This window comes from Eleutherodactylus coqui, chromosome 12, assembly GCF_035609145.1.
Source record: "Eleutherodactylus coqui strain aEleCoq1 chromosome 12, aEleCoq1.hap1, whole genome shotgun sequence".
NCBI lineage: Eukaryota > Metazoa > Chordata > Amphibia > Anura > Eleutherodactylidae > Eleutherodactylus > Eleutherodactylus coqui.
This window is the reverse complement of record NC_089848.1, coordinates 80172811-80185492: the sequence shown is the minus strand read 5'-3', so window position 1 is coordinate 80185492 and position 12682 is coordinate 80172811. Positions and strand designations below refer to the sequence as shown.

The 12682-nt window shown below is 42.9% G+C and overlaps 1 protein-coding gene across 2 annotated transcripts in view; it reads right to left on the bottom strand.

Moving 5' to 3' along the window:
* Positions 1-203: 203 nt before the first annotated feature.
* LOC136586754 (corticotropin-releasing factor receptor 2) overlaps positions 204-12682 on the bottom strand; it is a 251085-nt gene continuing 238606 nt past the window's right edge. For both annotated transcript variants that reach the window (XM_066584954.1, XM_066584955.1), the window contains one exon: positions 204-4785. In XM_066584954.1, coding sequence (XP_066441051.1) covers positions 4645-4785 — 141 coding nt within the window. In that variant the 3' untranslated portion in view covers positions 204-4644. The remainder of the gene's footprint in view (positions 4786-12682) is intronic.

Sequence of the window (12682 nt, the reverse complement as noted above, 5' to 3'; positions counted from 1 at the left end):
AATAGTCTAAATTATAGGGCGCAGGTGTCAAAAACGGTGCTGTAAAATCTTATGAGATTTCCACACCATTGCCTTAAATTGGTGGATTAAGTCAAACCTGTGGCCATTTTTGATGGTTCAATGAGAACATACATATGCTGCAATATCTCAACTGTGTAGCCACTCCCCGCCCCACACACACCCCCGCCCCTTATTTTTCCAGAAGGAAAATGTAAATTTGTTGGTATTTTGTGATTTTGATAGGGAAATACTTATACAATACATTAATAAATATTCCAAAACATTGAGCAATATACTTTTTTGTATATTAGGCTAGGGCTATATGGTGTTTTTTGGTTGTCCACATATCACAGTACAATTGCGACATTTCTGCATCTGAAATTCGAAATAAGTGCTTCGCTACAGGAGATAAGGTTGTGGCAACCTTCTAACCACTAGAAAAAACTCACTTTTTTGATGGTTGCAAGGTCACAGTGACCTTGTTTGCCATAGAAAAACAGTGAGGCTCTGTTGTGGTAATGCCAGAATTTTACCACAAACCCCAGGAGACTAAAAAAAAATAGCATATGGTGGGCAGGAGCGTAAAATTGTGGTGGGCAGGAGTGGAAAAAAGAGTGAAAATTTACAGGCCTTTGACTAGCCACCCATCCGAGGCTCAGCCATAGCTATAGAGGGTGCAGAGGTAGCGTTCACACATGGGACCTTGTTCCTAAGGGGGTCCAAAAGCCCCTTTGCCAAATATGAAAACACCAGTATTATAAATAGCACATGGTAGGTGAGGGCCCTGTTCCACCCCTAGAATTGAGGCCAGGAGCTTCAAGGTATACCTTGAAAGTACCCAGGGATCAAAAACTTATCGTATCAAGCACCAATGTCAGAGCTCCATGACAGTAGCATGACCTGCCTCAATGGCCTGCAGGTGTCTGGTACACAGGTTGATACATGAGCCCCTATGGGTCTTTTTTAAATAGATATGACAATAACAAAAGCTTACAATAAAAATAAGAAAATTCAATAAATAAAGAAAAAAAATCACTGTACAGTTTTCATAGGTTAAAAAGGATTGAGAAAATCACCAACATTTTTTACAATTTTGGGGGGTAAAAAAGCTGCAGAATTAAAAATGTATCAATAAATCATCACCACTGCAGACATATTCCCAATTATTTCTTTTTTCAGTTCCAAAAATATAGTCTACTAATTTGAAAATTCTAGTTAAAAAAACTTTAAATTTAGCTCTTGTCCCGAAGATCAATAAGGCAAATTTGGCCATATTTTACCATGCAAGATATAATGGCCACAAGGGGTACACTCTGAAGAGAAGAGGCTCCACAAGAATATAGCACTCCTGTCTTGGTGCTGAATTACACCATCACCATTTCAAATCTTAAATAGGAGGAGCTGGCACTTTGCCTGCCTCCTTGTATAACTCTCCGTTTGGTTCCTCCATTCTTTCTTAATAATGGTGCATTGTTTGTAGGAATATGGAGTCCTGTATAGGTAAACGCTTGCTCAGGGGATGGGGCCAACATGTCCTGGGGCACCCTCTGTACATGTCCCTTAATGCCCACTGGGGCTACCTCTATGCTTTGCATACCCATGATTGTAACTCAGCTGGTAGAAGGCACTTAAAATTGATGCCTCCTTTACTTAGGGCCAAGAGTCATTATATCAGACTAATGGTCTGATATCACAGAGTTTGTGCCACACAAATAACTGGCATGCTCAAAAATAATTGATGGCAACCTATGTAGACATACTGGTCAAAAAATAACTACTGTGGATTAAGGGTGATGGAGGCCTCTAAGTAAAAGGTTATGGCATCCCTCCCTAGGGCCCAGATCCACCTAACCCCTTATCGCTGCCATAGCCACGTGGTCCTCTCCATTAATCTAAAAGGGAGAACAACACACATGAATGCACTCGTCCTTTTAGATGGATAGCATCGCCGAATGGCCATCATGGATCCCGAAGGTGGTTGAGACTCTGGAGCACTTACTCCTTTGTGCCCTGTCTGCAATACAGCCCTGGTCACGCTATCATTATGCTTGTCTAGTCATCCAAACACAGTTCACCTGTGAAAGTTTTAAAGCTGGGTCTATCAGTTGCTCAAACTATTAAAAAAAAACTTCTACAGCTATAGTGAACAATATTTATTCAATATCTGAACATATCTGGGCAATGTGGTCAAACAATGGGATGGATTTCCAGACATGAAGATTATTGTTCCCATTCCAAATTTAGTGGCACAATGGTCTTTGTGTCTGTGGCTGACTTGATCAACTACACCTGAGATATCAGAATATGAATATTCAACTCTACAGGTAATTTTTAGAAAACGTTTTGCTTAAGCCATTGCCAGTGTCTTCCCCATGCTTTCATTTAGTGCATAGAGTTTTGCTTCTCTTCTGCATCTTCCACCTTTATCATCAATGTTATTTGGTTGCTAACAGCTAAAATAATAGACTATATTCACTAATATATTCTACAGTTATTATTAATTGTTCTACAGTTGGACTCTCCTCAGCTTCCAATGTCTGATAACCGAACAATACACTTCATTAACATCTTAAAAGGGGACAAGACAGACTACAGCATGATGTTGTATATACTTTCCATAAAATCCAGATAATGATATTTGGGCTTTCACAATTCTTGCATTTACCAAATGGGCACCCGTGGCTAGAAATCTTAGCCGCCAAACCCAATTCAAATTAGACTTGTAGGAGTTCCAGGTTGAGGGTCTACCAAGTATGTTTCTCATGTGCAACTTTCTGCCAGCAAATGTGAGGCTCATAAAACGTATATTTGGGGTTTTGGCAAGGTCCCGCCCATGAGGAGCCAGATGAGACAACCCTGATATAGAAACAAGGAGATGGTTGATACTATAAGAGATCTTAGATGAAATAATGGCAGCTTCAGTGGATGAATAATTTTCATGCTAAGGCAGATGAAAAAAAAAACAAGATCAAACAAGCCACTTCTTATTAAAGATCATTGCCCTAAAAATGAACACTTGTATATAAAGTCAACTTCCACTAAAAAGTCAAAAAAGCTTTTCAACCGTAAAATCGTAACTTAGTTACATCTTTTTTTTAGAAGGCACCATGTGCCTTTCATAATATCACATTACACGTGACAGAGGGCTCTCTCTGGCACCAGGTTCTTAAGTGCTCCTTATATGCATTAAATTACCGTAGGTGTATCATGGCTCTAGTTTTTAATAAGGGGCATTTGCCATGTGGTCCAAACCATACTCAGTCAAATCTCTGGCTGGATCAATGTTGGAGGATGACATTGGTAATAATATTGGGTGGGGGCCCCTTCAATTGTAGGTGGCAGGGTCCTCCCAGTTTTTTGAGAGAAGAGAAACTTAAAATATTCATGTAAATGTGTCTCTAATAATTCCCGTTCATGTTCTGATGATGATGGTGTTCTACATAACTAACTTGTTACACTAAGTCATAGTGAAGACAGAAACTAATGTGGGTCAATATAATGCTAAGGATAAACACTTGGTGTTGTCTGTGTGTCAGACAGTAATTAAAAAAAAATTAAATAGGGGTTGGTGGAGAGTCCATAGTGGTGGATGTCCCAGGGAAATTGCAGAAACTATCCCATTCACTTCCCATATATTACAGCCCTATAGATTATCATTTTTGGTAGAAGAAAGCTATGTGACAACTCTTTTGACTACCATATTGGTTTTAACCCAATTGTACCAGAAACAGATACAATTAGGAGATGTCAGAATAGAATATTTAACAGTTTTACATTATAGGATGACTGAAAGCTCTTTAAAGGAGTATTACCATCTTAGACTTTTATGGCATAGCCACAAAATAAAAGTCTGATGGACGGGGGATCCACACTCATCTTGAGATTTTACCGAATTTGGTGGCTGGGGGTGATCAGGAGGATGGAAACAGCTAAGTGGGTTTTGTAACTCCCATAGAAGTCAATGGGAGTTACACAAACAGTGTAGCTCAGCGATATGTGTAAACAACATAGCTTGCTATGCTACGCTATTCACGTAACTTCCATTGACTTCTGTGGGCATTATGAAAACAGCCAAACGTGGCTGTTTTGTCAGCCCTGCAACCTCATAATCTGTGGAGTTCACAACTTGGCCATGTTTGGCAAAAGATGGGAGCACCCCTTTAGTATTACACTTTAAACACAATTTCTTATCCTATCCCCGATGATTTTTGGTAAGAACATTGACTTAATGTTTCCACTCTATGCAAAATTTACAAAGAAAACTATCAAAGAATTTTCCCGCTCTTTAATGGCAACTGATTTGGTGTCACCATCCATGACTATCCAGTTATTTGTCATACGCTACAGTCCTTGGCCCACGAAATGGACTGGAAAGGAGAATTTGGTCAAAGCACATGGTTCAGTCATCGGGTTTACATGGAAAAAAAACCCACAAGCAGTTTCACCCAGGAGCCTGGCCATTTGTGCTTACCATAATGTCTACAATATTGTCTACACTCAGGTTTAGGTCCTTTGTTCTTTGACTTTCCCCCATATTGTGGCCATTCAACGTCCATTCAAGGTGAAATCTCTCCTCCGACATAAAAAGTGGAAACCAGGAAACAAAAATATACAAATTCTCAGGAGGCTGCAGTGTTCCTGTGCTCAGATGTTTGCTGTCTGCTTTATGCTGTGAAAGCTGATCCTGGTCGGCGACGTCGGTATGGACATAGCTCGGGCAACACGGACACGGAGGGAATGATGGTCTTGCCAGCGGTGCCACCTCTTTCTTGCAGCTGATCGAACCTAGGGAGGTGAGACAGGCAGATTCTCTTACGCTTGAGTTATGGAAAAAAGTGTTAGGCATAAAAACACAGCTCAGCTGATTGTATCCCACATAATAGGCTTAGATATACCAGCTGAGCACTGTCTTATGGTGGGCTTAAGTTACATAGACAATATATCTAAGGGGGCGTTCCCATGGTGTTTTTATTATGCTGTTCTAGTGGCCCAGAGTTAGTGAGGACCCTCCATAATGTTATATGTCTGTCTCATGCCATTGTCTTGTCAGTGTCTTAATTGTAGTGTGCATTTGGTATGCATCTTACACCTCTGCAGCACTCAATGTGTTAATGTCTGGGTTATGTCTGGAAAATGTATCTTGTTGTGTGTCATGTGACTCTATCTTATATATGTGTTTGCAAGGGGAATGCAAGGGAGTCTGGTCTGGTCTAACCTAGCCTAGCCTGAGTTCCTCCAAAGAGTGGAAGTCAGTTAGCAAGTCTGCAAGCGAGTGAACCCTACAGACACTGATCAGTGATCAGCAAGAATGGAAGAAGCTGAGTGATTCCCTTCTGCTTGGCCTGGGCCTACTTCACTCAGGATGTGCTGATGCTACTACTAAGCACTGAGTGAGAGAGAAAGAAGGGCCGCTGCTTGAGAGAGAGAGAGACAGGCACCAGAAGTGCAAGTGTTGACTGGTAGAGTGTTGGAGGGAGAAAGAGAGTTGCTGGGAGTAGGATCATACAGATAACTGGGACTCTAGAGTGTCCAGATTACCCCGAGATGTCCTACTTGTCACACTACCTTCTAGAAGTGTAATTTGTGCCAAACTATTGTTATACGTTGGAACTTTGCTGAAGTTACAGTAAATAGACATTATTGACCTTCCCGGTTTGTCCAGAAAGTAGCTCTGTGTGTGGACCAAGTTATTAACTTCACTGAGATTCACCGCAGAGGATGGAACGGTGGCGTCACGAGTGACAAGAAGATTGCAAGTAACCTCTGGTTACATTTGCCCTGTGTACTCCCCCAGCAGGAACTTGGACGGGTCCCGAGCTACCCCCAGGGGAGGAGATGGTAGCGTCATCGTGACAAGGCCCTTATCTACCCTGCCATCTCCTCGGTCGTGGACCCACCCCTCAGATGCTGCATTGGGGCATTAAGTCAGAGGGTTTTATTACAGCTGCCAAAAACAGCAGAGTAATGAAATTCCCTGAATGGAAAGGAACGAAGCCATTCACTTGCATTAGTGAAATGGATACCACTTTGGTGTCCGTTCTATAAGGGTTTCTGTTTGTTTTCGTTATACGTATAACCCTTGCAAAATGGACAACAAAGTAGGGTCAATTTCACTAATGCAAGTAAATGGCTCTATTGGGGGATATTTTCTACAGGTCTGATGGACTGCTCTGACATAATCCCACAGCGTAGTAAAAAATTCTGAGGGAACGCTCCATCAGATACTTTGTCCATGTAACTTAAAGGGACTATATCACCAAAGAACTGTTGTATTAACTAAGACCAGATACTGAAGTATTTTCCATTTTTCTAACCTGTTTTTATTTTCTGATTGTAGAATTTTTAATTCTGTTGTCTATACATGACTGTGGTCATCCTTCCTGAGCTACATTTAACAGTACTCAGAAATTTGCCTTACAGCAGCTTCATGGGCCATTCACACAATGGACTGGAAGGGACCCATTTATTTGTATAGAACCTGGTCTAGACCTGCTCTGTGACCTGACTGGGGAGTCATTTTGAAGGGAGGTGGAGTAGATAGTCACAGCTTATACCTGTCGTGAATGGTGGAGCCTGTGTTATCTACATACAAGTGTTACCTCTCAGTGTAATCTTGTCTGTGAATAGAGATGAGCGAGCATACTCGTTCGAGTATTAGGGTGCTCGAGATGCTCGTTACTCGAGACGAGCACCACGCGGTACTCATCTCGATTAAACGAGCACTGACCATTGAATTCAATGGAGCCGGCAATACAGCCGGCTCCATTGAAAGCAATGGGCTGCCGGCGATCTTAAGATGAATTTTCGGGAAGGGCTTAAAAATATAAGCCCTTCCCTGAAAATCATCCTAAAATGTGTAAAAATAAAAAATATGTCAGCATAAAGATCGTTCTCCTCTGCCATAGCTGTAACAGCTGTGGCAGAGAAGAACGATGTTAGCCCATTGAATTCAATGGAGCCGGCAATACAGCCAGCTCCATTGAAAGCAATGGGCTGCCGGCGAGCGCGGGAGTGAGACCCCCCCCCCTCGCACTGTCAGCTAAAGATCGTTCTCCTCTGCCACAGCTGCAACAGCTGTGGCAGAGAAGAACGATGTTAGCCCCTTGAATTCAATGGAACCGGCAATACAGCCGGCTCCATTTAAAGCAATGGGCTGCCGGCGAGCGCGGGATGAATTTTCGGGAAGGGCTTAAAAATATAAGCCCTTCTCGGAAATTCATCCAGAAATGTGTAAAAATAGAAAAAAAATATATACTCACCTAGTCCCGGCAGACGGAGTTCAGCTGCGTCTGGCCGGCAGTTCTCCTGAACTGCTCTGAGTAGTATTCAGCAGCCGGGGCTTTAAAATCCCCGCCTGCTGAATGAGCTGCCTCTGATTGGTCACAGCCTCACCAATCAGAGGCAGCTCTCACTCACACCCATTCATGAATTCATGAATGACAGCTGAGAGCTGCCACTGATTGGTCCCTGCGCTGAGCCAATCAGAGGCAGCACTCACTCACCCATTCATGAATTGAATGTGAGTGAGAGCTGCCTCTGATTGGTGAGGCTGTGACCAATCAGAGGCAGCTCATTCAGCAGGCGGGGATTTTAAATCCCCGGCTGCTGAATACTACTCAGAGCAGTTCAGGAGAACTGCCGGCCAGACGCAGCTGAACTCCGTCTGCCGGGACTAGGTGAGTATATTTTTTTTTTCTATTTTTACACATTTCTGGATGAATTTCCGAGAAGGGCTTATATTTTTAAGCCCTTCCCGAAAATTCATCCCGCGCTCGCCGGCAGCCAATTGCTTGCAATGGAGCCGGCTGTATTGCCGGCTCCATTGAATTCAATGGGCTAACATCGTTCTTCTGTGCCACAGCTGTTACAGCTGTGGCAGAGGAGAACGATCTTTATGCTGACAGTGCGGGGGGGGGGGGTCTCACTCTTGCACTATTGTGGCTTAATAATGAGACCTCGGAGCCCGAAATGCAGCCCTGCATGTTGCTCCTCGCCTGCCCTATCCGTTTCTGTGTCGTTTCCATCACTTTCTTGGGTTTTGCAGATTTTCACAAATGAAAACCTTAGCGAGCATCGGCGATATACAAAAATGCTCGAGTCGCCCATTGACTTCAATGGGGTTCGTTACTCGAAACGAACCCTTGAGCGTCGCGGGAAGTTCGACTCGAGTAACGAGCACTCGAGCATTTTGGTGCTCGCTCATCTCTACCTGTGAAGTCAGTGAGATGACTGTTGCAAAGTTTTCTCTGCAGATCAGAAAGTGACAGACTACTATTAGGCTCTGTGGTCAATGTGAAAAATACAGGATTTTCGGATTTTTAAAAAAAAATATAGATTGTGACCAAAAATGTAAAAAAAAAAAATCCCAACAATTTAAAAAAAATATGTTTTACACAAGAATGTGATTTATATAATAGGTCAATTTCTGATGACACATCTATAAAATATACATGCAGACTGCAGCCTTTTCTGATTCCGGTTTCCCGGGATGGACAATAATCCTCTGATTTCTGCAGATTACCTTGAAGGCAGCCCCAGTTAATTATCAGCATAGATTAATAATACATGCATGTACTAATGAATTAGAAATACTCTAATTAAATCTGAATATTTCAATTCATTTTTCCGCTGAATCCATTATTTCCACTGAGCTCAGTTCTCAGGTTTGAAAGAAATGTAAATCTACAATCATCCTGATGCTTAGGAGAAAAATCAATAACTGTCCTGTGCTTATCTGTTGATTAGAGATAACGAGCATCATGGGGAGAGGATCATTGAAGTGTTTACTTGAGTTTAATGTTTAAAGATTGATCTGGAGACCATCCTGCCGTTTAGGCATGGGTGCGCACTGGCTGCAGGGGCACAGGATGGGGGTTAAGGTGCTCCAACGGGCAATAGGTCAGTAATAATGATATGTCTTTTCCCCGCCACTTTTTTCTGCTCTCTTGCTGATAGCAAGGCTGGTCTTACCCCCCAATCCCCTTTGATCGCTTGGCAGCATTTGGTACAACCGGGTTTTCAGCCTATTAGGGCTATTGATGGGTGAGCTCCCTCGCTCCTTGTGGGCATATTTACTAGCACCCATTTGCCCACCCCTTCCTTTTCCACAATGAGATGAAGCTGTCCTGCAATCCCTCCCATTTGTATTTTGCATCGGTAAGTTAATGTTATTATGTTTGTATTTTTAGATGCATTTATAGACAGAAGAAAAAAATATATAAATAATAATTTTCAAAAGAGTGTTAAATAAAAAGTAAAAATTTGAGCTACGTTCATGTGTCTGCTGTGCAAAAAAGCCAGACCACTGCTATAGGAGAAGAAGAGGCTGCTGTTGAGGAAAAAGTACACTGGGATGGCAGAGGAATGTAGCTTGAGCCAAAGGGGCTGAGAGACCTGCTGTGTCTGTTGTCTGGGGCCAGGAGGAAGAGAGCAGCCACACCATGGCCCCAAACTGGAGGGGGCAACTGGACTGTGATAAGGATCAAAAATAGCACAGTAGAGTCGCCTGCCTGACTTCAGACAAGCCAGGGTTGGTAGCCGCAGGGATTCCTTCCTAATGGAACTGTAAGTGAAGCCGGCCTCAGAAAAAAAATGCTAGGTGTGCACACCAAGTAAAGGGTTAAACTCTTTTCAGCAGGTCTGTTGCAGGAGGTAAGGCTTACACTAAGGACAACAAACTGTTGCTAAGTTTGTTGTACTGTGTACCAGTGCTATAGGAGAAGAAGAGGCTGCTGTTGAGGAGAAAGTACAGTGGGATGGTAGAGGAATGTAGCCTGAGCCAAAGGGGCTGAGAGACCTGTTGTGTCTGTTGTCTGGGGCCAGGAGGAAGAGAGCAGCCACACCATTGCCCCAAACTGGAGGGGGCAACTGAACTGTGATAAGGATCAAAAATATCACAGTAGACTTGCCTGCCTGACTTCAGACAAGCCAGGGTTGGTAGCCGCAGGGATTCCTTCCTAATGGAACTGTAAGTGAAGCTGGCCTCAGAAAAAAAATGCCAAGTAAAGGGTTAAACTCTAGTCAGCAGGTCTGTTGCAGGAGGTAAGGCTTACACTAAGGACAACAAACTGTTGCTAAGTTTCTGAGACTCAAGTTCATGTACTGTGTTATTTAAAGGGACATTGCACATGTATACAGGAATGCCTACATATTAGTTAGTGATAATGCCTAGGTCTTTGAAGGTGAAACTTCAACTGCAAACTCATCATTGTTGCATTGTCTCCCGCTTCAGCTTTATTTTTTTGTGCTTTAAATAAATATTGTAAATTCTGGTTACTCCATCTGCTGCATTGTATCCTGAATGCTGCGTCGCTGTAACACCATCTGCGACACTGTTACGAGAATACTGTGGATGGCACTTTTAGGTTTGTGCTGTAACTGGCTGGAACTGTTATTAGCCTGCTGTGGGTGACTGACACTTATGATTAGCATTGTTTTAGGGATATCATGGCTGGCAGTGTTATTGGGGCACTCTAAATGACACTAACTGTTGCATGGCTAGCTAGCATTATTATGAGAACAGTATAATATTGGAGCAGGCACAATGGGCGGTTGGCATTGATAGCACAGTGCATGTGGCTGGCACGGTCATGGGGGATAGTTTTGCTGTGGGCACTTTCGTTGGTTGACATTATCTTGGTGCTGTATGACTGGCTGTCCTGGTGTTGCATAGAACTTTTATGGAGGAACTGGGAGAATTTTCGACTATACATATATTAGTTGAACTCAGTCAGCGTGGGCACACAATGCAAAGTGTGAAAAGTGAAATTACAAATTCACCTCTGCTAAATCTCTTGGCAACATTGTAAATACATATTTTAAATGCAATCAGAATCATACAGCATGAGTCAATTTATGAATCTAGCATAGTCTACTACCAGCACTAACTATGTACAAGCGTGTAATTAAAAGGAATAGAGATGAGCGAGCATACTCGCTAAGGGCAATTACTCGATCGAGCATTGCCCTTAGCGAGTACCTGCCCGCTTGGAAGAAAAGGTTTGGCTGCCGGCGGCGGGTGGGGAGCTGCCGGGGAGAGCGGGGAGGAACGGAGGGGAGATCTCTTTCTCCCTCTCCCCCCCCCCCCCCCGCTCCCCCCTGCTCACTGCCGCAACTCACCTCTCATCCGTGCCGGCAGCCGAACCTTTTCTTCCGAGCGGGCAGGTACTCGCTAAGGACAATGCTCGATTGAGTAATTGTCCTTAGCGAGTATGCTCGCTCATCTCTAAAAAGGAACCTATCACCTGGAAAATTGTTTTCAATCTGCTGCCATAGAATTAAGAGGTGTAACACAAGTAGGTTAGACATGATACTACGGTGGTTGATTGAAAATGATTATCCATTTGGCAGGTTCCCTTTAGTAAACATGGAAGCTCGGATGTATTTTTTGTAGCATTATTAGCAGCGACATAAAATACATAGTAGAGATGAGCGAGCACGCTCGGTTAAGGCAATTACTCGAGCGAGCATCGCTCTTCTCGAGTAACTGCTTGCTGGTCCGAGCAGATTCGGGGGGGGGGGGTGCGGGGGGGGGGGGGGAAGAGTGAGAGAGATCTCTCTTATTCTCCCCCCGCTAACCCCTGCTCACACTCGCCGCCCCCTCGAATCTGCTCGGACCAGTAAGCAGTTACTCGAGAAGAGCGAAGCTCGCTCGAGTAACTGCCTTAACTGAGCATGCTCGCTCATCTCTAATAGTCAAATTTGTGAGTGTTCCCTCTGCTTTGCAGACAAACGTTTGGATGCAAGTAGCTGATGAGTACTGGGACTTCCTGCTGTGCACAGGTGAGTGAGAGCTGTCGTAACCACAGTCTAGACACTGTGTTGCTCACATGGCTGCTGCAGAGCATAAGCAAATGTGAAATACTAGTACAATGACATGAAAAACCTTTATTTTTCATTTTTTTAAATAGATTGAAATGAAGAAGAATTTCTGTGTACTTCCTGCATAAGAGTCACAGTTTTTATCACTTTTCCGTATAAAAATGTCAGGAATTCCCCTTTAAAACTATTATAGTGATATAATAGGCCAAAAAAATGCCTAATGAATTCTTGGTTATCCTTTTAATTAGTTCATGTCGGCATTTTAATTGATACTGACCAAAACAACAAAGGAGCGAGGAGAAAAGAGAAAATTGAAACCTCGGCCTTTGTTAATATATTATAGATTAGAAGAAGATTTATTCTTTGGTGCTAGTTATCCGGGTGTCAAACAATTAAGAAATGTTAGGCCAGAAAATGATTTTGAGACATAGACACGAGTATTCTCTGAGCCGCAATCAATAAAACATTAACAACCCTGTTCTTTTTCTGTCAGTCTGCAGTGTGGCCCATAGATTTAAGAAGCACTGAGCCCCTTAAAGGGGAACCACTTAAAAAAATGTAAAAAAAATAAAAAGCCAACATTTAAAGATTTTGTCTAGAATTAAATTGTAACATGTTAGAAAAATATATCTTAGCCTTTTTTTAAACTGGTAATAGAAATTGTATAAAGGCAAATACTCAAAATTTGTGCATCCTGTTGTTGGCCCTAAGCCAAAACTGGCGAAAACTGGGAGATGACTGCCCTATAACCAACCCTGTCTCCACCTAAGATATAGAAGGTGCAAAGTTAGCATTCGCATCAGGCTCTGGTGCCTGTTAAGGGCTCAAAAGCCCTTCTGCCACATGAGAAGACACCAGTATT